This window comes from Spinacia oleracea, chromosome 2, assembly GCF_020520425.1.
Source record: "Spinacia oleracea cultivar Varoflay chromosome 2, BTI_SOV_V1, whole genome shotgun sequence".
Classification (NCBI taxonomy): Eukaryota; Viridiplantae; Streptophyta; class Magnoliopsida; order Caryophyllales; family Amaranthaceae; genus Spinacia; species Spinacia oleracea.
In genome coordinates, this window is record NC_079488.1 from 26836272 (window position 1) to 26862935 (window position 26664).

The 26664-nt window shown below is 41.4% G+C and overlaps 1 protein-coding gene across 5 annotated transcripts in view; it reads left to right on the forward strand.

Annotated features, from left to right (window-relative positions):
- Window positions 1-25935, forward strand: part of LOC110790664 (uncharacterized) — a 28870-nt gene extending 2935 nt beyond the window's left edge. For 2 of the 5 annotated variants that reach the window (XM_056836608.1, XM_056836607.1), the window contains exon 5: window positions 10661-13488. In XM_056836608.1, coding sequence (XP_056692586.1) covers window positions 10956-12389 — 1434 coding nt within the window. In that variant the 5' untranslated portion in view covers window positions 10661-10955 and the 3' untranslated portion in view covers window positions 12390-13488. Of the gene's footprint in view, window positions 1-9838; window positions 14620-25687 lie in introns of those variants that run through there. The other 3 variants (XM_056836609.1, XM_056836610.1, XR_008927608.1) reach the window with 3 other exon arrangements.
- Window positions 25936-26664: the final 729 nt, after the last annotated feature.

Here is a 26664-nt window from a genome sequence, read left to right on the forward strand (position 1 = left end):
AACGGAAATTAATTCCGGAATCGGAAATATTAAATATTGTTCGTATCGGAAATGAATTCCGGAATCGGAAATTTAATCGGAAGCGTATCGTACGAATTAGCATCGGACGAGGCCTGCCGGACGAAGGCCCAGCACGAAGCCGGGCCATCGCCCAGCAAGCACGCACGCCACAAGCCCAGCCAAGGCAGCGCCCACGCCTACCGCAAGGCAGGCCCAGCGCGCGCCAAGGCCACGGATGCGTGGGCCGCGCTGCGTGGGCTGCTGCTCGCACGCGCATGGGCAGCCCTTGTGGCTGCCGTGTGTGTGTGAGTTTGTGCTCATGCGTGATTCCTAAATCTACAAGAGTCAGTGTATGATTAAATTTCTATTCCTAATTGGATAAATTAATTAAATAGAATTCATGTAGGATTCTAATTTCAATTAATTCGTATCCTACTAGGATTACGATTCCTTTTCCATAACTCTATAAATAAAGGCCTAGGGGTCATTATTTATATAACAAGTTTTAAATATTCAAAACTAAGATTTTTAAGCAGAAAAATCAGCCAATATTCTTGCCTACCTAACCGAAAATATTAGAACCTTAAGGGCGATTCTAGTTGGTCAATCTTAAGGCGGATCCGGACGTGCTATGGACTATCTACGGAGGGACGACACTTGGAGTCCTAAAGACTTGTTCTTGTTCGGTTCGGGCGCAGCTAGGGAAGGCACGCAACAAAGAGTATGCATCTAAACTATGCTAAATGATTATGTGTAAATAATATGTTTCCTGGCTTTATGGTTTTTCCGCATGATTTATGAACTGTCATATGAATCATAACCTAACAGTGGTATCACGAGCCCCTTATTATTTTCATAATCTAAATTGCATGAACATGGTTAAATATTACAAATTTGCAAGAATTAAAAGGGGTGATTAATTTTCGTAATTGTTAATTAATTGCAAATTGCGTTTATTTAATTATACGTACGCAGTTTTTTCGGCAGTTTCTTCGTTACTCATCCGAATTGAGTGATTTTTGTGTCAATTCCGCATGTAAAAGGCATTCTAAAATTTTGACAAAAATAGTTTTTTTCTGCCGAACCCAGAATTCTCAAATTCGAAGCCTAACTATGACTTTTCGAAGGTTTTAGTTTTTCGAATGCAAAATTTCGTAAATTTAAGATGTTAAATTAAATATTTGCGATTCTTGTTGATAAATCTTGAATTTTTTATTGACCTACTGCATATGTTTAACAAGTTTGAATGCCTAGTCTTGTTAATTATGCAATCTAATTTGTAATTATGATTAATTTGTTGAAAATTAGAATAATTTAGAATTAATTTGATTTTCATAATTAATTGTAATTTAATTAGAAACCTATGATTAAAAACCACCATAAAAATTGTAAATTTATGATAAATTTTAAATTTTTATGACCTAGATTTGAATCCATAACAATCGGAAATCAATTGGATAATAAATTTTCGATTTTTTCGCCCTAAAATTATGAAATTAATAATATTTATTAATTTGTCATTAATTTTAAATATAAATTTTAAATTTTTTATGCGATTCGTTCATATAACTTGCACGCACGAAGCAATGGACGCTTCGTGTTACCCTTAAGGGGTGTTGTATAATGCGGGCATGCGACGACGAGCAAGGGAGCTCGTCGCCCGTGCGGCACGAATGCAATGAGCAAGGGCGTAGTGCACGAGCACAAGGCAGCAGCCCTGCCTTGTGTCGTGTGCCACGAGCAATGAACGAATGGGCATGGGCGAAGGGCGAGCCAAGGCAGTCGCGTGTGGGCAGCAAGCGAGCTGCGCCACAGCGCGCGCTGCCTCGCACAAGAGCGCGCAGCCTCGCGCGCAGCGAGCGCAAGCTCGCATGCCACGAGCGCTGCGCCCAGCATTACTCGCGCGCACAGCGCGCGATGTCGCGCCCCAGCGAGCGATGGCTCGCGCCCAGCGAGCGATGTCGCGCGCCCAGCGAGCGATGGCTCGCGCGCACAGCGCGCGATGTCGCGCGCCCAGCGAGCGATGTTGCGCGCGCGCACTGCGAGCGATAGCTCGCGTGCGATGAGCGCTGGCGCGCGCAGCGAGCACAATGTGTGCGGAGGCTTGCGATAGGGAAGCAGCAGCTATGCGACGAGCGCATGGGCTGCGCGCACATGGCCAGCAATGGCTGTGTGCGTACGGTCCATGGGCGTGCAACGCGTAGGGTGTTTTGCGTTACGATTAGATCGTTTTGAATGTTTAATTTGAAAATTTCAGTTCACGTAATTTTAATTAATTTTAAAATTAATAATTTGAATTATTTTCTTGGATTTTAATTTTGAATATTATAATTATAATAAATGTTATTTATTCTAATTATTTTACTAAAATTAAAATCATGAATTAATTTAAATACGACTGAAATTAAATTAAATTTTTGGATTCAATTATAAATTGATATGAGCTTTAAATTTTAATTAAATTTGTATGTTTCCGGTTGGACTAGAAATACATTTTTATGTTTAAAATTGGTAAAGCATATGAATTTATTGGTTTAAGTGGGAGCGCTTTTTAGTCATAAACTCTTGATTAGGTCTACAAATCCTTAAGGTTAAAACAACTTGATTAGAATTAATAAGGACTGAATAATTGGTAGATTATTGGTGCCCTTGATTAATTGCTGCAAATGTTTACGTGATGCATAATGTGTTTTACTAACCAGCTACGTGGGCCATTCATGATAATGAATGGGTGAATGGTATATATTGTATATGTACTGTTTTGCAGGTTATGAAGTGACTAGTATGGCCCAAATAGGATAGAAAATATGGTCTGCGTACCATTAATTTGAATGTAATTGGTCTAAAGTACCAAAGTTATTTTTCAATTCAAATATGGTCTGCGAACCATCAAATAGTTGTAATTAGTTATAGCTTATCCTATTTGAAGAAAATGGTGCCTCCCACGGAGATTTTCAAGACGGACTTTGAAGTCAAAGCTTCAAGATGAAATCGGGCCATACTAGATCACAAATATCTTATGCATGTTTTAAGTTATTTATTGTTTTAAATATGTCTTAAAATGCATGAGATCAAAAGCTTGATTATGTTGCATGATTAAGGATTTTAGTTCACTTAAAATCTAACCAACATAGTAAGAGCCTTAAGTTCCAAACTTAAAAATTGAGTTAAAAGGTGCCATGCCAAAATATACACTTGCTTGGATATCCTTTACATCAATCTAGTAATAGTTTTCGCTCAGCGAGGTGTTACTTATTGGTCCTAAAGGGGCAAGGTACACAAATAATTGTGAGTACATGTTAGTTTTGGTGAAACTCAACGATATAAGTAAGGAGTCCTTTTATGTCGTGGCAAATTCGATAGGTTTACCTAATAAGTTCTTAGACGTACCTATCAACCAAGAATAGTTTCTAGACTATTAGCAAAAGGCTTTTGCTTACCTAAGATGTTCTAGGATTAAGTCGACAAACTGTGCTTAGTTCTTCAATGATTTTAGGATCTTGGAATCATTTTATTCACACCTGCCGGAACACATAATTCGAATAAAATGCTAATGACTTGTTTAAATTGCATGATTGCTTTTATTTTCAAGTTATTATTCATGATAAATGTTTAGACTTTGCATGCTTCAATGTATGTTTTAATTATTGTTTATAATTAAATATCTTGCACTGCAATAAATCCTTTTAGAAAGGTAACAGTAAATTTCCTCGATTGGTAGTGAATCCAAGAACGATTCACGGAAAAGAGAGAAAGTGAGCAATTTAAAATGTACGTTTCTTATAGCGACTTTTATGGTTGTTTTCGAATATCAAAATCGAATGGCAAACCAATTGGTGCTTGTGAATTCAAAATACACTGTAGTTTTGAGATCATGAAGCATTGAGTTTAACACGCTCAGCTTTACCAATGGTTAACAACCTAATATCTTTTTCCATTTAATTCTCGAATGAGTCTAGTCCCTAGACATTCGAATAGATCGATGCTTAGAGAACTTTAGAAGCTTCTGGTAAGATCATCTAGTTGAAACAAAATATTCAACATAAATGGTAAAGAACCTTGTTGGGGTGACATTGGACATGTCTAACAAAGTATAAAAGTCAACACTAAAGAATTCAATTCTTAAGACTATAAGAAAGGGTACAAGAAATAGGAAAACAAAGGAACAAATGAAAGGAATTTACGATTCCGGTTCTACCTATAAGTTTAAAGAGAAGTGACCTAGCAATCAAACTTCCTTGGTATCATATACCGCTTGAGGTTCTTACTTCGGTAATAACTCAAACAAATGAAGCTAGGATACACTAATGACCTACAAGTGGGAAATGAAGCATGGAAATGCTACATTAGTTGTAGGGTCATCTAGTTTGTTTTAAGTCCTTTCAAAGGCTGGAACTAAATGGCTATTTTATTCCATAATCAGCATACCTAAATTTCTGCTTCAAACACAGAAAGACTCACATTCAGAAGAACAAAAACAATGTTTGTTTGTTTATTTGAATGAAATGGTCAATTACAGGTTGAGTCAATATTCTTGATTAAAACAAACAACTCTTTAAAGAACTTTACTAAGGTTCAAATCAACCCCTTGATTTGAGTTCCACTAATCTTTGGCATTGTTGCTTAGACCATATCAACAAGTTAACATTCAAAAACTCTATTTTAATGGACTTTTGAAAGTTGGTTGATTTCTAGATCAACTTAAGACAAGCTAGTCTTACTTGTTGAAAGTAACAAAAGATGTGAACTATTGTTAGAACGCCTAGACAATAGAGTTCAAAGCTAAAGAAAGATTTTATGACTTTATTATTTCGCATGGATTTGAGTGAATGTAGGTTTATTTACTCAAATGTGATATAAGTTAAATCTGTTTGGCTAGTTCAAAGATTCAGAAGTATAAAATCCACTTGGCAAGAAATCATAAAGATCTAGGTTAGATCATGTTGATGATTACTTGAGACCAAATATGATCATCACTGATTGTGTGTTGTAATTTCACAATCTAGGTCCATAAGATATGGCATATCTTAGTTGGAATAATCGAAGTCAATTAGTACTTGATTCGATCAATGATGGATCATAAAAACTTTTCCTATAATTTCTAAAACAAAATGCTCAACTACCACCAAACTAAACCAAATTCGTCAAAGCTATTGAAAAGTAATTTCAGGATATCTTTTCAATTATATATCTAAAGAGTTGCTAAACTCAGTGGGAGCTTAGTGTTTGTTATTCAACAAACTAAGGCCCAAGTCTAGATATATGTTTCATTGTGATTTATTCAAATGAGACACAAGGGTATTGTTTCTACCACGAATTTTTGAGAACATAATGTTTGTTTGCTCGAAATAATGTCCTTTTGGAGATTCGTTTCCAAAATGACAAGTGGGAGAAAATAGACCTCGAAAGTTTTCGACGCGAACAACAAACATAAACGGACATTCCGGAGGCTTTTCGAAGTACTTCAGAAAATCCGAACTTATTCTTTAAGGACTTTAGAAGTGGCTTTAAAGAATAGATATCTCTTAGAAGACTTTACAAGTGCTTCAAAGAGAACAGAATATTCAAAGGACTTTCAAGTGGCTATTGATATTCTAATGTTTGATGTTCTATACCCAAGTAGGCATAGAATTCAAGTCACTGAAACTATGAGATTCTTCTATTAGATAGTAAAGAAACATAGAGATCAGGTCAATGAAACTATGAGATTCTTCTATTAAATAGTGAAGAAACCTACAACTTGCAGTCAAACTATTATCATGTAGATTAATGAGTTTGTGACTTGTAAGAAAGCTATGACGAAACCTAGATTCCCTAAAATGGTTAGAGGCCATATATAGACTCAAATGTTTTAAATGGTTAGAGGCCATAAAACATACTCAATGTTTTGATGACAAAATTGAAATTTTGTTGATTTGCAAGAATGGGTTCACACCTATTGGTTGCAAGTTTGTTTTAAGGATAAAAACCATCAAACATGGAATTGTGTTCACACACAAAGCTAGATTAGTTGCTAAAGGTTACAAGCAAATTCATGGTGTAAATTGTGTTGAAACCTCATGCATAATCGTAATGCTCAAGTCTATAATTCAAGCAATGATTGCATATTGGTACATATAGCAATTGGATGACAAAACGTATTCCTCAATCAAATGTTGGAATAAACTATGTACATGGTATGTCATAGGATTTGTGGATCCAAATAAATGCTTGAAAGAGAAAGCTAGCTTATAAAATCTAAGTACAGATTTAAGCAAGCAATTGGGAGTTGGAACTGTATTTTAGTGAAGCTAATAAGTATTTTAGTTTCATAAAATGTACATGATTCTTATAGATGTATAAGAAGTTTAGTGGGAGTACATAAAAACTTATTTGGTCCTATGTGTATCACACACATATCTCTCTATTGTGAAATAACATTCAAATGCTAATGACTTAGATTTGAAATTATTCATCAATGATGGACCATGGCGAAACTTAGTACATATTGGGTATTAAGATCTATTTACAAAGATCTTATAATATTGTTTTAGATTAAGTAATGGCATTTACTAAATCAAACACGAAAGTCTCCATTGGAGATATTCGACCCATGTGAATAAATCTAAGTAAAGAATGTTTGAACTATGTATAAGCATTTACTAAGTTAAACATCAAAGAGTCTAAATGAGATTCTTAACCTATATTATATGTCAAAGAATTTAGCTGGATTCAGTATCTACTAAAATTGAATGAGCTAAAGTTACATGAATAGAATTCAATTGGGAATTATTCTGCAAAAGAATTTATCATGTATGATATAATATGAGGATCGCCAAAAACGTATCGTATGACTTTAAGGCATGACGAACATATACCAATCTCTATTGATCTAAGTGAAGATCAACTAGATTGAGACCAAGAATACTTATGGTACTTGAAAAGGTACATAGGAATAGTTCTTGATTCAAGGAAATAAAGATACGCTAAATATTGATGCTACACGCATAAACACTGGCAAAGGATCAAGCAAGACCCTTTGGAGTTAACCATTGATAAGGACGAGCTATAGAGCATCGTGTTTTGAAATGGCAACATGGATTGGAGACCATGAGTTGTTGCGTGGGAAATTAAAATATTAATTTCTATGTTCTAAGATATAGTTGGAGAGTCTTCCACATATCTATGAACTGCTTGGATAGGTAAATCCAAACAAAGCATCACTAGCAACCTATGCAGTTGAAGTAAAAGTAATTATTGCCTAAGAAGCAATAAAACAGGGTTGTTTAAAGTTCTTCACTGAACTTGGGTAGATCACCTATCTGCTGGCTTGATGGTTCTTCATTGAAAAATGCGTGGAACCACTCTTGAATCAAGAAAAACGTCTGCTAACTTAATGGTTCTTCATTGCAAAATGCGTAGAACCACTAATGTAGTAAGAAAGACTAGATCACATAATAAACAAACTCGAAAAGATCTTATCATCATATCTCAAAGAACATTCGATGAAAAGGATGTTAAGATTGGCAAAGCATGATAACTAAACCTATGCAACAAGTGAGAAGCAACACTCACATTGTCGCACTGGGAATCAAGCATAGCTTTGAATTCCATGAATTGTTTTAGAAAATGGGTTTGAGGCCCATGGTTGTAAAACATTGGGGTTGAACATTTATCATATATGAAATGTATTTTCATATTCCATTTAATCTTGGTTTAGTATTAAATGATGAGTCCCTTCAAATTTGACGAAATATTCAAGATAGACTGTCAGGACCAGTCCTGTGACTAAGAAATGTCTATCAAGTGAACTTGAATGTCAAAGGTTGAAAATGGTCCCTAGTCGGAGTTTTCTATAAAATTGGACGCATAGAAAACGTTAGACGACTAGAATGCAAGATGACTAGTAGTTCTGTTTCTTGAACTATGTGGACATGGCAATGTCATAATCATTTGCATAGATACTTACTTTGGGAAGACTAGTATCGGACAAGACCTATGAAACTTTACTGTAAGAGATGAAAGTCTGTCATAAGTAAATTTCATTAAATTATTAGACACTAAATCCTCAATACCTGAGTGATTTGAGATTACTTGTTTGAGAACTGGTTGCTTTGACGTTGACCAACCGTCGCACCGTAAAAGGAGGCTATAAAGGCAACGCTCAGGTAATCACCTATCAAACGAAGTCTAATCTCAAGATCGCAAGATTGGGATTGTCCTCCCATAAATCGGGATGAGATGCTTAAAAGTTGTACAAGGCCACTCGGAGAGCTAGAAACTGTGAAATGCATGGCCGTGCTCGGATGAATCATAGGCTATGATTATCTGTTTATTTGATCAGTTGAACTCTGAAACCGAGGAACACCTCTGGACATAATAAGGATGACAACTCTTACCTTATGTTCAAGAGCAAGCATCAAGCGACAAAGGAATTAGGAAATGCACACTTGTCCCTAAGGACAAGTGGGAGACTGAAGGAAATAATGCCCTTGGTCCAAGTATGCATTCTATGTTAAGTCTAATAAATGCGGTTCAGTATTAATTAACAAGTTAATAATTCAGTGAGATCAAGTGAGCTGAATGCCTAGCTAGAGGCCGCTTCAGTTCAAGTGGAATTAATGATATTAATCCACAGCTTACTCTTGACTGAACCCGTAGGGTCACACAAATAGTACGTAAACGGATCAAGTATTTAATGGCATTAAATACTCCATCTATGAATATTCGGAACCGACGGATCTTGGTTTCAGTGGGAGCTAAGATCGTCACAGGCAAGAAATGAATACTCCGGAAACGATGATATTGCCGGAAACGGAAATATGGATCGTATCGGAAATATGAATATTATCCAAGTCGTAGATGTTGCCGGAAACGGAAACATGGTACGTATCGGAAAATATTATTGGAAATGGAAATATTACCAGAATCGGAAATATTGCCGGAAACGGAAATATTGTAAGAATCGGAAATATTACCGGAATCGGAAAATAATTCCGGAAACGGAAATATTAAATATTTGTTCGAAACGGAAATTAATTCCGGAATCGGAAATATTAAATATTGTTCGTATCGGAAATGAATTCCGGAATCGGAAATTTAATCGGAAGCGTATCGTACGAATTAGCATCGGACGAGGCCTGCCGGACGAAGGCCCAGCACGAAGCCGGGCCATCGCCCAGCAAGCACGCACGCCACAAGCCCAGCCAAGGCAGCGCCCACGCCTACCGCAAGGCAGGCCCAGCGCGCGCCAAGGCCACGGATGCGTGGGCCGCGCTGCGTGGGCTGCTGCTCGCACGCGCATGGGCAGCCCTTGTGGCTGCCGTGTGTGTGTGAGTTTGTGCTCATGCGTGATTCCTAAATCTACAAGAGTCAGTGTATGATTAAATTTCTATTCCTAATTGGATAAATTAATTAAATAGAATTCATGTAGGATTCTAATTTCAATTAATTCGTATCCTACTAGGATTACGATTCCTTTTCCATAACTCTATAAATAAAGGCCTAGGGGTCATTATTTATATAACAAGTTTTAAGTATTCAAAACTAAGATTTTTAAGCAGAAAAATCAGCCAATATTCTTGCCTACCTAACCGAAAATATTAGAACCTTAAGGGCGATTCTAGTTGGTCAATCTTAAGGCGGATCCGGACGTGCTATGGACTATCTACGGAGGGACGACACTTGGAGTCCTAAAGACTTGTTCTTGTTCGGTTCGGGCGCAGCTAGGGAAGGCACGCAACAAAGAGTATGCATCTAAACTATGCTAAATGATTATGTGTAAATAATATGTTTCCTGGCTTTATGGTTTTTCCGCATGATTTATGAACTGTCATATGAATCATAACCTAACACAACTAGCCCCCTCAGAGTGACTACAGCTGGTTTTTACGGTCTGTAGTTGCTCTGATAAAAAGAAAAAAGCGAAAGCTGGGGGTAAGCCCCCTATACAACTAGCCCCCTCGGGGACGATCAACACCCCACGGGTGTGATTGTTCTGTAGATGGTTGTTTTACAGTGCGGTTTTTAGCTCAATACTTGTTCTGATGTCATGACTAGCCCCCATTAGGACAAGGATTGATTGCTTTAAGTGGAAGGTTTTTTGTATGCCGGCTGCCCATGTTTGTGTTTGATTCTCTTGGCTGACTGTTATCCTTGATTTCTTTGAATGACTAGTCCCCTTGAGTTTCTAGGCTGACTAGCCCCCTTGACTTTATTAGGCTGACTAGCCCCCTTGACTTTTTAGGCTGACTAGCCCCCTTGACTGACACGTGGTGACGGTTCATTTTTCTTTATGCGCGTGGCGGGAGATTTTGAAAAGTGTTTTGGACACGTGTCGGCCATCCGGCAAGTGTGGGGAGTTGTGATATTTTCAACCGCCCAGATCTGCTTCTTGTCGTTTCAACTTCCTTTCGTTCTTTTAAATAACCGTTTCTTCTTTTTTTTTTTTTTCTTCATTTCCGCTCTTTCTTATTTTCCTTTGCCAATTTTCGCGCTGCCAATTTGCTCTCTTTCTCTCTCTTGTTTTTCCTCTTAATTTTTGTCCGTTTCTTCCTGCCGTACTTTTCCGTTGGGGTTTGGTTGTCTCTCTTGGTAAGTTTTGAACTTAGTCTGGTTTTTTTAGGTTGGCTGCTGTTTTGTTAAGGTTTGGCTGTCTGATTTTCTCGTGTTGCTCTTTCAGTTGGGTTGTTTGAGGGACTTTGCAGCTGTTTGAGAGTGAATTTCCAGAATTAGGTACGGTTTCTGGTCTTACTTTCTCTTTTTGTCGGGTGTTTATGTTCTTTGCTTGCATGCGTTTTGAGTGGGGGTAGCCAAAACATGACTGGTAGGGTTGGGGTTAGTAACGTGATAGATCTGTCAGACACAAGTAGCGGTTCTGGTATAGAACTAAATATGGACGGGAATACGGCTGGTAGTAATGCTAAGAATGCTGGGTGGGGGTAAAATCGAACACGCCACCTCCTTTTGCGGAGTTTATGGGTGGGAATCCTGTTACCGGCCCTTTTATACCCATGACTGCGGCTCAGTTTACTCGCTCACAACAGCTACATGGCCTGCGGGCACGAATGGAGAGAGAGCTTAGGCCGAATGAGCATAACGTGCCGGCTGGGGAGCCGATATTAGACGTAGATCTGATTTCGGTTAGGTATCATTTGCGGGATTATCGGGAATTTACTCAGCCTGGCGGCTCTGGTCTTGGGGAGTACGGTACTAACATCGGCAATATATATGTTTCTAGGGTCATGCCGTCAGACGCCGAACCGTCTACAAGTAATCGACGGGCCGGGAAGGATCCTGCCGTCCATGATGCGGGTGAGGTTGATGCCGCCGTTAGTGGTGATGTGCCTTCCACCCCTGGCGACTCCATACTGGAGTCTTCTGAGTCTGGGTCTCCCGGGCTAAGGGCGCCGCCCATTGCCGACTCTGATGAAGATGAGGAGGATGCTGCGATTTTGCAGCAAGTGTTTGAAGAAGAGGCTTTGGACGCCGATGTGAATTTCGAAGGTGAGGCTGCCGCGTTCTTGGTTCCGGCCCCTCCCCCTAATGATTCTGCTGCCCTCACCACTGAGATAGATAGTGACTTTGTAAAAGAGGCCGTTGCCAACCGGCATTCTGAGGTTGGTGGTCGCTTTTTGGGTTTACCTGAGGGCTACAAGTTGACTGTGCCGAAAGAAGAGCAAACGGTGGCCGACTGTCCCGTAGGTCATGTTGTTGTATACACGAAGATGTTCGACTATGGGTTGCGCTTTCCCTTGCACCCGTTCATTGAGAAGGTTCTGCGGGCCTGGAATGTCGGCCTCGTTCAATTATCGCCCATAGTTATTCGCAATCTGGTTGCGTACACTTGGTTATTTTCATTCAAACAGTGGCCCTTGACCCTCAACCTTTTCAAAAAACTGCACTGGCTGAAGCGTGATGGGAAAGATACCGGCTGGTGGACGATCTTTACCAAGAGTCAGCGTCAGACTGTGAGCCCCCGGCTCTCCAGCTGCAAGGACTGGAAGGACCACTTCTATTTCATGGCTGTTCCCGAAGATTACCCCCTTCGGCGTACATTCTACCAGCCTAAACCTAGGATGGAGCAATTTGACCAAGCCGACCTTGGGCCCCGAGAGCAACGTGCGTACGACAGGCTGCTGGTTGACTATGTTGACGTTGGGCTGTCTAAGCCTAAAACCTTGCCGGCTTTTTGGCTTCCTCCTGCCGGTTATATTCTTAGTCCTGCCGCTTTGGGCGCAGTCGGCCTTGCACCTACACATCCCCTTGGTAAATGCAGTTGTTTGCCTGCACTCGTTATCTGCTGTATTTGTTTATATTTCTTGGATCTCTGTTGTGTCGTGTTGCGTTTGTTAAAATTTTTTTCTGACTTCCTCGTTCATTTATTTACTTATTTATATTATTTTTCTTAGGGCACCATCTTTTAAACAAGGCTTCACTCGGCCTTGACAAGAATTGGAGGGTTGCTGAATAGTGTCCGGCGGGTCCTGCTGAGAAATATTACACTGTTTCTACTTTCTGCGCGAAAGCTTGTCGTGGTCGGTCAGCCAGCTTTGTGACTCCTTCTGCCGTTGTGGACCGAGGTGTTGTTCCTCGCGTTGTTCGAACAAAGGTTCCGGCAGCTGACCAGGCTACATCCTCAACCCAAGACGAAATGACTACTGGCAGGTTTGCTTCTCTTCCTACCGGTCGGGGGGGACATGCTACTCGGAAGAGGTCTTCCAGCCAGGCGAAGGCCAGTTCTCCCAAACGGTCAAAAAATGACGCTGCGAAGACAGCGCAGGAGAAGGTGAAAGACGTCTACGCCAGCGTCGACAAGCCCTTGCAGACATCTGGCGCTGGAAAGAAGATTGCTGAACAGCCTGCTCAGTCGGTTGAGATTTTGGATGCTGACCTTTTGTCCAAATTGAACCGGAAGCAGGTGTTGAGCGATTTGATTAGCGATCCGATCCATCCTGTGCCTGTGTCGAGGCATAGCCCTTCCATGAACCGGTCTGCCAGCTCGGCCTCTAAGTATGGGGTTATAGTTCGTTCTGGGGGTTCATCGAGGACAAAACTGTTGTGCTATCTCCGGATATTCTTGCCGGTCTAGCCGCTGCTCCCGGTCATGCTGAAGAGCACTGGCAGCCGCAGAATGATGTTCTGAGGGGTGAGTCTATCCTTTTTGACCGTCCTAAAGACGGAGGTACACTGGGCTACCGGTCTCTGCGCCAAGTTGTTACACCCGCCGACGGTATGCCCCAGGAGATTGAGACGCCGGCTGCACAGTTGATGCATGACCTGTACTCGGTATTTTACTTCCCTCTTTGACTTGCTTGTTTTTTATACTTGTTTTTATTTTCGGCTCTGAGCGATTTTACTTTCCTTAGGTGACGCAATCTGCTACCGAGCTTGTGGAGTGCTATCGGAGCTATCAGCGTCGTTTAAAACGATCGCAAGCTGAGAAAGAGAAGCTTCAGACGGACCTTGCTGAATCGGTCAGGACTGAAGGTGACTGCCGGAAGGAGATTGCGAGACTTGAGCTGGATGTTATTGCCGCAGGCAATAGGAAGGCTGAACTAGAGCTTCTTCCAGCCAAGTTGACGGCCGAAGAGCAGAAGACGGCTGAGCTGCAGATCAAGCTGGATGCGGCGCTGCAGGCGGCCCAAGATGCTGAGAAAGCTGCTAAGGATGATCGCAAGGCTGTGGCGCTGAAGGCTGTGCAGAAATTTATGAAGTCTGACTTCTACTGCGAGGAGATGAAGGGGCGCTACAATGGTGGGTGGACTGCAGCTCATCGTTGTGCCGTCAAAGCCTTTACGCTGACTGAGGATGCCTGGGGTAAGGTGGAGGGATCCTATGAAGAGGGTGGCCATATTGATCCGACTGGCATGGAGACCCAGACCTTCCCAGACATCGTCATTCAGAATGCTGACCCTCGCCTTCTGCCCGACATGGAGATTCCCGAGTCTGCTTACTGGAGTGATGCAGACTACTCAGCTTGACGGTCTTGGCAGTCATCACCAGGCTCCTCCTGTGGTTCTTCCAACAGTTTTTTCCGGCCTCATACTTGTTAATGTCTGTTGGTAGCTTTTGAATATCATTTAGCGGATGTAACTTATAAACAATTTCCTTTTTTGGTACCTTTTAGCTGTTTGTGGCACTTTGTCTTTTGCCGTGTGTTAACTGTTTCAAGAACGTTATTGTCGTCTTGGCTGCGCCGTCTGAGGCGTATGTTTGTGCCTTTTAGCAGCTACTCACTCCGCATTTAGTTATTTTTGGGTGGTGGCTGTCGTCCCTGTATTTGTTTAAAATCTATGTGATGCACTTGATGGATTATCCGTTTGTTTTTATTCAATTTGTCACGTAATGGCGTCGTTTTGCCTTTGATTTTATTATATATTGCATCTTGCCTCTTGTCGACTGGGCCAATGTGTTCAACCCTTGCATATGCTTATGTCGTATTTTGCCTCGTTGCTGACTGAGCCAATGTGCTCACCCTTAGATTTTAATTTTTACCGTATCTTACATCATTGCTGACTGAGCCAATGTGCTCAACCTTTGATTTCGTTTTGTCGTATCTTGCAACATTGCTGACTGAGCCAATGTGCTCAACCTTTGATTTCGTTTTGTCGTATCTTGCAACATTGCTGACTGAGCCAATGTGCTCAACCTTTGATTTCGTTTTGTCGTATCTTGCAACATTGCTGACTGAGCCAATGTGCTCAACCTTTTATTTCGTTTTGTCGTATCTTGCAACATTGCTGACTGAGCCAATGTGCTCAACCTTTGATTTCGTTTTGTCGTATCTTGCAACATTGCTGACTGAGCCAATGTGCTCAACCTTTTATTTCGTTTTGTCGTATCTTGCAACATTGCTGACTGAGCCAATGTGCTCAACCTTTTATTTCGTTTTGTCGTATCTTGCAACATTGTTGACTGAGCCAATGTGCTCAACCTTTTATTTCGTTTTGTCGTATCTTGCAACATTGCTGACTGAGCCAATGTGCTCAACCTTTTATTTCGTTTTGTTGTATCTTGCAACATTGCTGACTGAGCCAATGTGCTCAACCTTTTATTTCGTTTTGTTTATGCCGTATAGTTTACCTGGAATATAGTTGTAGCTCATATATTAGATTTCAAAATATGGCACTGTCGGCCCTACTACATCATGTTTTCATACAACTTCACACATGGAATTTTCTTAAAGTATCTGCGTTCCATGAGTTCTTCAGCGGTGTTCCATTCATCTCCATTAGTCTGTATGATCCAGCTACCACTTCTTCCCATATCTGGTAGGGCCCTTCCCAATTTGCAGTCAGTTTTCCTTGTTTTTGAGCTTTGCCGGTTGCTGCCGTCCGGCGGAGTACGAGGTCGCCTACCTCCAGCTTCCTATGTTTTACTCGCTTGTTGTAGGCCCTGCTCATTCTGTTTTTGTATGCGGCCGACCTGATTTCCGCCTGCAGTCTGACCTCTGGTAGGAAATCAAGCTGGTGTCTGAGTAAGCTGTCGTTTCCCTGTTCTTCATAATGCTGGATGCGAAAGGTGGGTAGTGCTACTTCAGCCGGTATGACTGCTTCTGATCCGAAACACAGTTTGAAAGGACTCTCTCCTGTTGCTTCTTTAACCGTCGTTCTGTTACCCCATAGAACCTCTGGGACTGTGTCTGCCCACTTGCCCTTGAACTCATCCAACTTTTTCTTAAGGGCTACGAGTATTTGTTTGTTTGCAGCATCGGCTTGCCCGTTGCTCTGCGGGTGGCAGACTGAGGCATATGCGAATTTGATCCGGTAGTCTGCCAAGAATGCTCGTATAGGTTCGCAGTCGAACTGGCATCCGTGGTCGAATACTATTGCTGTCGGTATTCCAAATCTTGTTATGATGTTTTTCCAGATGAACTTCCGTACCTGGTTGGCTGTTATTTTTGCTACCGGCTCGGCCTCAATCCATTTTGTGAAGTAATCGACGGCAACAATCAAGAACTTCCTGCCTCCTGAGGCTGTTGTGAAGGGTCCCACGATATCCATTCCCCACTGGGCGAATGGGATTGGATTCAAAATGGGCATCAAGTCGTTTGCTGGCATACGTATTACTGGGGCAAATAGCTGGCATTTTTCGCATTTCTTGACGTAGCTCTGTGCGTCCTCCAGCATGGTTGGCCAGTAGTAACCTTGTCTTTGGCAGATCAAAGCAAGTGATTTTCCTCCTACATGGTTTCCGCATATTCCTTCATGCATTTCTTCGATTAACCTTGCGGATTCGTATGCCGTCAAACACCGCAGCAGGGGGAGGCTGAAGGCTCTTTTATAGATTTGCCCCTGATATATGACGTACCAGCAGATGTCTTTTTTGATTTTCTTTGCCTCCCTGATATCGGCCGGGAGAACTCCAGTCGTCTTGTACGCCCAGATATCATCGTACCACTCTTTGTTTGCCGTGATGACCATTATTTCCTTTCCTTTTTCCTCCGTACTCCTTCTGTGCATGATTTCTATCATTACTGATCGACTGAGCTCGATTGTTTTCGAACTGGCCAGTTTTGCTAGGCTGTCTGCGGCAGTGTTCAACGCTCTGGGGACCAATTCGATGTCAAAAGCTTCTAATTTCGCTGTCAGCGTCTTCAGTTTTTCTTGATACCGCCGCATTGACGGCTCTTTTGTTTCATACTCTCCCGAAAACTGATTTGCCACCAACTGAGAATCCGTTGTCATTACTATCCTCTTGGCATCTGCCAACAAGCATAGCTGTACCCCTGCAATGGCTGCTTCATATTCTGCTTCGTTGTTCGAAGCTGCGAAAGTGAATCTGATTGCGTATTCGAACTTATCTCCTGTCGGAGAGATCATGACAACGCCGGCTCCCGCTCCCGACTGAGCGGCTGAACCGTCTACTGATACTTTCCAGGATTCTTCTTTGGTTTCCTCTTCTTGATAGGATGCTTCAACTACGAAGTCAGCCAAAGCTTGTGCTTTTATTGCATTGCGCGGGTGAAACTCAAGATCGTACTCCGACAGCTCTATTGCCCATCGCAACAGCCTGCCGGCTGTATCCATTTTTTGCAAAGCCTTCTCTAGTGGAAAGTTCGTCAGAATTTGTATGGTATGTGCGTCAAAATATGGTCTGAGCTTTCTGGCGGCTATCAGGACTGCATAGGCCACTTTCTCTATCAGCGAGTATCTTGCTTCTGCCGGATTCAAAATGTGGCTGACAAAGTATATCGGCTGCTGGACTTTGTCTTTTTCACTGATTAGTACGGCAGCAACGGTTTGGGCTGAAGCGGACACATATAATTGTAGCTTGTCGCCCTCTTCCGGCCTGGCTATCGTCGGTAAAGCACGAAGATGTTCTTTTACCTTCTCGAAGGCCCTTTCCTCGGTTTCCCCCCACCGGAATTTTCCGTTCTGCTTAAGAGTGTTAAAAAATGGAATCGACCTGTCGGCTGATTTGCTAACAAATCTTGTCAGAGCCGCCATTCTTCCTGTCAGCCTTTGTACATCTTTGATGCTTTTTGGTTGAGGCAGACTGAGTATCGCTTCTACCTTATCTGGGTTTGCGTCTATGCCTCTCTCGCTGACAAGGAAACCCAAGAATTTCCCCGATTTCACTCCGAACACACATTTCTTGGGGTTTAGTTTCATTTGGTAACGGCGTAGAGTTTCATACGTTTCCCTGAGGTCATCTAAATGATCGGTCTCCAATTTGCTTTTCACTATGGAGTCGTCGACGTATACTTCAATGTTGCGGCCTTTTTGGTTTGCGAACACTCTGTCGACCAGTTTTTGGTACGTTGCCCCAGCGTTCTTTAACCCAAACGGCATAGCCTTGTAACAGAATACTCCCCCCTCAGTGATGAATGCTGCCTTTTTCCTGTCGGCCTTTGCGAGGCTGACTTGGTGGTACCCGGAGAATGCGTCAAGGAAGCTGAGCAGCGCGTGGCCAGATGTGGAGTCGACTAGCCTGTCGATTCTTGGCAGTGGGTAGCAGTCTTTTGGGCATGCTCTATTAAGGTTTGTGAAATCTACGCACATTCTCCACGAGCCGTTTGACTTCTTAACCATTACGACGTTGGCCAACCACTCTGGGTAGTCGCATGGTTCAATAAATCCTGCTGCCAACAACTTTTCTACCTCTTCCTGTATTGCTTGATTTTTTTTCTGTTGAGAAGTTTCTTTTCTTTTGCTTTACCGGCCTGACTGCTCTGTCGACATTCAGTTGGTGCTCGATTACCTCCGAGCTTATACCGGGCATTTCGTCTGCGGAAAATGCGAACACATCCGCATGTTCTCTCAACAGACCGATCATGTTTACCCGCAACTGGGGGTCAATGTCGGTTCCTAATTTTACTGTTCTGCCAGTTTCTCCTTCTACCAGCTCGACTTCTTCTGACCTTCCTCCGGCCTCTACCCTAGGTAGAGAAGTCCCCTTTTCGATGCTTTCGATTGTGGGTGACTCCATTTTCTTCCTTTTCTCCTTCTTGGGCAAAAGAGATGACTCGCCCCCCAATCTTGGGGCTTGACCCTTTGCCGGTCTTTTCGCTGCTGCCTCTCTCGCTATATTCCTGGATGGGGTCAGTCGGCCTGGTGTTTTTAATGCCGTCAAGTAGCATGCTCTTGCTGAATCTTGACTGCCTCGGATTCTTTCAGCCTTCTCAAAGTTAGACATGTATATCATAGTTAGATGGTATGTTGATACCACTGCTTGTGCATCGTGGATGAATGGCCGGCCCACTATTACGTTGTATGCAGCAGGCACTTTGATTACTAAGAAGTCTACCATTAGGTCCCTTGCGGCTCTACCTTCTCCAATCTGCACTGGTAGCCTGATGCTACCTTCCGGGAAGACTGTGGCTCCGGAGAATCCTATCACAGGATAGTTGACTCGTGTGAGTTCTTTCTCGTCTATTTTCAGCTGAACGAAGGCTTCCCAAAAGATAATGTTCGCTGAACTCCCTCCATCCACCAGTATTCGTTTCACTGGGAAGTTTGCTATTTCGAGGCCCAAAACCAGTGGATCGTCGTGAGGGTATATAATTCCGCGACAGTCGTCTGGGGTGAATGAAATATTTGGCATGACTTGGGTTGCCGGCCATTTTATGGTGCTGTGGTAGTTTACCAGGTGGCGGTGTTCGCCCAGACTTCTGCCGGCTCCACTGATTGTTCCCCCATGGCACGGTCCTCCAGATATGACCCATACTGTCGGCCCCTTCTGGCCACTGTTTCTAGCCTCCCCATTCCGACTGGTTTCTGGTGCTTTCTGCTCTATTCGGAGCGGTGTTTGGGTGGATGGTAATCTGTTGTTTGTGTTATTGCTTTGCCAATTGCTATTCTGTTGGTTGTTGTTGTTCTGTCGGGCTTTATATTGTGTCAGATAGCCTCTCCTGATCATATCCTCGATGTTATCCTTCAAATCTCTGCAGTTTTCCGTATAGTGTCCACAATCATCGTGGAATGCGCAGTACTTCGACTGTGGTCGGGGTTTGTCGCTCATTGGTGGGGGCCTCTTCCAGTTTTCGTTCTTGTTGACATTGTAAATTGCGGCTCTTGGGGCGTTCAATGGAGTGTATTCATGGAATGTGGGGTATACGCTGGTTGATTGTTTCTGGTAATCCCTCCCTCTTGGGTCTTTCCTCTGTTCATCCTTTCTGAACCCCCTGTTCTGATTCTGCTGCGCCGGCTGAACCGGCCTCGGTGCGGCATTTCTGGTCTGTGCCGACTGATAGTGATTTGGGATTGTCATCAGCTCGTCGCTTTTGATGTATTCGTGGGCCTTTATCAGTGCGCTTCCCAAATCGGTGAAGGATTTTCTTCCCAAGTATTTTTTGAACTCGCAGTGGTTCATTCCTCTCATCAGGGCCACCACAGCTATCTCTTGCTGCAAGTTTGGAATGCTGGTGGACTCGTTGTTGAATCTGGTGAGGTAATCTCTTAAGGATTCTCCGCTTCTCTGGGTGACTGCCATCAGCTCTCCCGACGTTTTCTTTCTCTGCTGCCGGCTGATGAACCGTAGCATGAACTCTGTTTCTAACTGTCTGTAATTATATACCGACCCCTTTGGTAGTCCCTTATACCAGCCGGATGCCACTCCCAGCAGCGTTGAGGGAAATACCTTGCACCACATGGCGTCGGAATCTGTATACAACATCATATGTTGCTCAAATGTGTTGCAGTGGACCTCCGGATCTGTGGATCCGTCGTACTTGCAGAGTGGGAACTTCAATTTCTCCATTGGTTCCTCCAGAATGTCCGCGCACAGGGGGGAGTTTGTAGGTTGGATGGTGTAACGGCGCGACGCGTATCTCTGGGGTGCTTCTCTTGTCTCTTCGATGACCATGGGTTCCGGCCGACTGCGCAGAGCAATCGCCTGGTTTGTATTTGGGTGTTGTTCTTGTTGCACTAGGATCTGTTCTCCGAATAGGTTTCTTATTGGCAATCTCTTCCGTTTTTCGCCGACTGGTGTTTCTGCAGTCTGGTGTATGACTGTCCTGGGTACAGGTTCTGTGTTTGCCTTTCTTGCTGGCTTCAAGGCCGACAACGCGGCCATCACCGCTCTTGCTGTAGCCAACTGTTCCTCCGAGAACTGACCGGCGAGTTCCGACGGCATTTGCGTATCGTCCTGGGCTGGGCTTTTGGGCTCTCCTTCTGAGTCGTCGTCCTCGACTGAGTATCCCAGAACATGCAAGGGTGTTGCTGCAGTCGTAGTTTTGCTGACGACCGACTGGCTCCCTAGCTGGGGGGTGGGTTGGTCATTGACGGGTGTTATTATTGGTTCTGCCGAGAATAGCGTGGGTTTCAATGGGGTTGTTGTTTTTGTCGTCTGCGTACTCTGTGGGGTTGCTTTCGAGGCCTGCTTTTTGCTTCTCTTATACGAATCTGACTGCGTACTCTCCATTTTCAAGGGTGATGATTATGATTGATTTCTTTTTTTTTTTTTTTTTTTTTTTGTTTTGCCTGGCTGTGGGTTCTGCTTACAAGTGGGGTCCCCTCCTTCTAGCGCCAATTGTTCCGGCGGCGGACTCGGAATAGGAAAAGGATGACTGACTCCCGACTGAGGTTGCTGACTGGATCCTGCACAGTGAAGCCGTTAACTAGCCTCGGGGGTGATCCGAGAATTACCCCTCCGATGCTTAAGTCAGATTATGCTGATAGCTCTGTAATAAATGCTCATAAGAATGATTGGATTGGAATTGCGTACCTTTGGCATTGATGGGGGTCCGTATATATAGACGGGTTATTTGTACGGAGGACCCGGGTTATTACCCGTTGGTTCCGGATCCTCCCTTTCGGCTCTGATAGGCAGATGATGTCAGAGAACTGCCGACTGGGTTTGTAAACCCTGGATGCCGACTGTACCTTTGGTGCTTCTTGTGAGTATATGTCTATGTTACAGCTGTTATGGGTTGTCCTACCGGCATACCGGTAGGGCTACCCGTACAACTAGCTGAAAAGGGTTCTGATGAGCTAGATGTGTGGCCAGATCTACTACACCTTGGTGCTGATGTGATCTCTAGAGAAGCATTTGGTAGCAACTATGAAGAGGGACAAAAGATATTTGAACTTCTTAAGGAGTATACTGCTTTATCTCTTCTTATGCTACAGTCAGTTTACATTCCAGGAGTGACGTAATCTATACTACTTGTATATATTAACAGGCGTTTATACAAATGTCTATATATGTTTGCATAAGATTCGAACATGTGACCTCCACTTTAAGAGGTAATTGACGATTGTAAATTGTTCTAATTGGTTGGACAAGATACTACATCAACACTATTAGTTTGGACTTTAATATTGTTGAGCAAACACCAAGATTGGCAAGCACGGGCACGAGAAGAAATCTTCCAGACATTTGGGGATAATGTGCCAGAATTAGATGGTTTAAACCATTTGAAGACAGTAAGTTGTGTTATTCTTTCACGATGATAAATAATAAAATAAAACATTTTAATCATATATTCATATGGTATGTTAAACTTTAAATATAAAATAGCTATTGATGTTGTGTTATATGAATTCTAATCACTGACACTAATTTTGATTATGTTTGGCTGTGACTAGCTGATTTCAGATTACTTTGGAAAGTACTTCCTCCATTCTTATTTATATGACACAATTGAGTTTTAGACACTATTCACAAATGATCCTTTGACTTCGTTTTGTGATTTATACTTAAGAAAAAATATAGTCGTGTGGGGTCTTGTTGGATTCGTCTCAATAAATATTTTTTAAATATCAACTTTTTATAATTTTTTCGTATCTATAATTGAAGATATTAGTGTTTGAAATCGTGCATTGGCAAACGTGTCTAAATAACAGAATGATAATAATTAATGAGGAAGGAAGCTATAATATCTTAAAGCTAGACTCATAATAATTAATGAGGAAGGAAGCTATAATATCTTAAAGCTAGACTCTTCTGTGCTTTTAAATAGCCAAGCTAGCTTAGGGCCTCACTTATTTCGTCAATGTTACATCATCAACTCTGGAACATGTTGGGGATCATATATGACACAGTTTTTTCTTGAATATCTTTAGTTTTTGGCTACACTCTACGTTTGTTGTGGTGTTTTTTGATGAGCTTGAGCCTTGGGTTATCAAACTTAACATGCAGCTAAAGAGGTCTTACGAACATAAAAGTAAACAAGTATTGCAGTTTCTTACAGCATACCTAACTCACTTATTCATCAATGTAGCATTATACAGTATCTGATATTTCACAGATCTGACATCCTTGACTTCATGGTCCTGGTGTTGTTATATCTGAGATTTCATGGTCTTGGTTCTGTAAAAATGCCAGGTAGGACCATTCTAAATGACTTCATGTACTTCCTCCATTTTTTTTAATTGCACCATGTGAGATTTAACGCTTGCCAATGCACTATTTTAACCACTAATATCTCTCATTATACATTTTTTAAAATTATAAAAAATTGATAATTTGAAAGTGTATTTCGAGACGAATCTAACAAGATCCCACATGAATATATTTTTCCTTACATATAAATCACAAAAATTAACTATATAAGAATATGTGAATAGTGCTAAAACCAAGATGGTGCAATAATTAAAAAATGGAGGAAGTATTTGACATCCTTGGAGTTTGACGAGACTGTTCCAACTGAGTTTTTTTTTTTAAAAAAAAGGTAAGAAAAAAGACTTAGGTTCCCCTTCGCACAAGGGTGAAACCTAAGTTGTCACTTTGAACAATATTATCTAAGTTAGGGCTAGAGTTCGGGGTGATACACATTGGTTCAACAATAAGATGTCCTACATTAGCTATCCAATCTGCTGCTCTATTTGCTTCACGGAAGATATGCTTGATATGGGTAGAGTGAAAATGCTGAAGAAGAGTCCTGCTATCTTGAATAATATTTTGAAGCTTCCACGGGGGGTTCCAGATTCCTTTTAGCGAGTTGATCACAAGGAGGTTGTCACCTTCGATGTAGATGTCTTTAATATTCAGTTTGATAGCCTCTTGGATGCCCTTATGAAGGGCTAGGGCTTCTGCCATGTAGACTTGCGAGTTACCCAGGTTAAAAGATTTGGCGATGACCGTATCTCCATTGTTGTTTCTGATGATGATACCTCCTGCTGCTGATGAGTCTTTTCGTGATCCGTCGAAGTTGAGTTTGAAGGCGCCCAGTGGGGGCGGGAACCACCGCACAAGAGTGGGATGTGGGGTGGTTGGAAGAGAAGTGGAAGGATGATGAGTGTTGAAATGGTTACCTCTAAGTTGTTGTGAGTCAATTTGGAGTCTAAGCTCCCATTCTTTGAAGGTGTTAAGAGCTTTAAAATAGCAGCGGCAGGGAGAAAGCTTATTGTTGGAGAACACTAAGGCATTCCTTTCCTTCCAAATAGTCCAGCAAACGGTAATGAACTTCCTGAGCGCAACTTGGTTCCGTCTAAGGTAGTCTAAAGTTTTGAAGAAATCCGTCATAGGGAAGGAGAAATCGAACCAATTTTTAGTTAGTCTATGCATCCAGACATTTTTTGTGTGTTCACAGTTGAGAAAGAGATGATTAATATTTTCACTGGCATGGTTACATCTAGGGCAACAACTTGAGGGAATAATTTTCCTATGAAAAAGAGTTTCTTTAGTTGGAATACTTTTATGGCAAATTTGCCATAAAAAGATCTTTAGTTTTGGAGCTATATTGAGTTTCCAAATCCATCGAAACTCCCATTTTTTATCAGAGACTGGGAGTTCGTGGGCAAGCCAGGTAGCGGATTTAACTGAGAACTCTCCTGAGTTTGTGCAGCCCCAAATGGGGTTGTCAGGCAGTTCATTAACAGGGATAGGGATCCCTTTAATTTTTTGCACCAACTCAGGTGAGAGGAACGAAGAAAGTTTCCTTATATCCCAATTTTTGGATTCATCAATGAACGAGTTTACGTAGACGTCTCCCCTATTACTATTTGGGGAGTTGCAAGGGAGATCAGAAAGGGCATATTGACCAACCCAGTTATCTTTCCAGAAATTGATGTGATTCCCATTGCCAATCTTCCATCTAATTCCTTTCCTCAAAATCTCCCGTTGGTTTAAAATGCTGATCCAAATAGGAGAGTCTTTAATTTTTCTCTTGGCAGAGAAGAAATTTGTGTTCTGAAGATATTTTTTCCTCATGATTTTTGCCCAAAGGTTATTTTTGTCTGTTAGGATTTTCCAGCCTAGTTTTGCGATGAAAGCTCTATTCAGAGGGTAGGTTCTTCTTAAACCTAGCCCTCCTTGATCCTTAGGCTGACAGACTTTGTTCCAGGCAATGAGAGGGAGTGCATTACCTGACTTGGATTGGTTCCAAAAAAATTGCCGATGAATATTATCCAATTGATGGCACGTCTTCCTTGGAAGTAGGAAGGAAGAGCAAATGTAGGACGGGAGGGCTTCAAGGTTGCTTTGAATGAGCGTTGTTCTACCTGCTTTGGATAGAAAGTTAGCTTGCCAGGAGTTTATACAACGTTCATTTTTTTGCATGATGCGTAGATAGTCAGATCTTGTAGGTGTGAAACTTGAGAAGTGAGCTCCCAGATATCGACCTAGAGACCCAGATTTATGCATATTAAAAATGCTGGCCAATGCATCTCTCTTGGGGTGGTTGATATTCTTTTAGAAGATAATAGCTGATTTATGAAAATTCACTAATTGGCCTGAGAGTTTACAGAAGTCAGTGATGACTTTGAGTAAGTTATGGCAGGCGGAGTTAGTGGCTTTACATAAAAGTAGGCTATCGTCTGCAAACATTAAACATGGGATTTTTATAGTTTGTGGCGCTATTTTAAATCCGAGCCCTAGGTTAGGTCTCGCACTGGCATTATTCAGCATGATTATAAAAACTTCCATGCATAAAAAAAAAAGGTAAGGAGATAGCGGGTCTCCTTGTCTTAACCCTCTAGACGGGGTAAAAACATCCGTGGTTGAGTTGTTAACTTTGATAGAGTACGAAACTGTAGTCACAGTTGCTTTCACCCAGTTTATCCAGGTTGTCGGAAAGCCCATTTTGTCAAGAGTAGCCCAAAGGAAATCCCATTCTAGTCTGTCATAGGCTTTTTCCAATTGAGTTGCCTGCTGATTTAGACGCACTGCTTTAATTTATACTTTAATTTATACTGGTGTAGTGTGGTTGTTCAACTTGGAAAAACCTGCGGCTGACTTGTGCTTAATGTTTGTTATACTTATTTTTTGTTGTTCTTTTCCTGATTATGGATATTTGATCTTACTAATTTTGTACTTTTTATAGGAATAAGATGGTGGATTAGATCTGATAGCAAATAAAGATCAACCAGTTGACATTAAGAATCATGCACACACAAGGGAAAACAATTGAAGATGAAAAGATAGAAGACAATTAGTTGTGGACTATACATTTTATGTTTAGATATGATCATTTGGTTTTATTTTGAACATAATAATGTAATTTTCATAGAGCACACATCAAATACATTAGAGTGTTGTTTATTAGTTTAACCTTCAAAATTACATTTGAATATTTGTGCAAATAACTATTTCGGTTCTTATTATTCTTATTACTATTCTTCTTTTTTTTGTTATTATATATTATTGTTCTTATATAATTATCATTGTTATTATACAATTACAATTATTGTATTTATTTTAATATAATTTTAATTTGTATACTAATTTTGTAATATTTATTAAATTATTATTCAATTATAAGTATTACTTGGTAAGTGTTACAATATATATTAAAAAGTGTTAAATACGTAGTGTTACCTAATAGCAGAAAATTGTTTCTTAATATTAAATAATGTGTTACGTTATGTGGTGAAAAGTGATACCTACGATTCAATAAAGTGTTACTGTAAATCAAAAGATGATATAAAAAAGTGATACTAAAGGTTAAAAAATGTTACCTAACATATTACGAGTAACACTTTTAAAGTGCTACAATAGGAATGGACAAGTGTTACATAAAATTATTTTTGGTAATACTAGTAAAAGTGTTATCATATGTTATTAAAAGTGTTACCTAATAGAATAGGTAGCACGAGCAGATGTATCACCCATAAAGTGTTACTTATAATCTATGGAAACACTTTACCCCCTTTATGTAACAGTTTTTCGGTGTTATCTAAAGTTAATTATGTACTAGTGTGATCAAGAAGTTCTATGTCTGATTCAAAAAGCATTTCAAGAAGCTTTGTGTGATCAAGAGCTATGTACGGCCTGATTCCTTAACGGGATACATAAAAAACC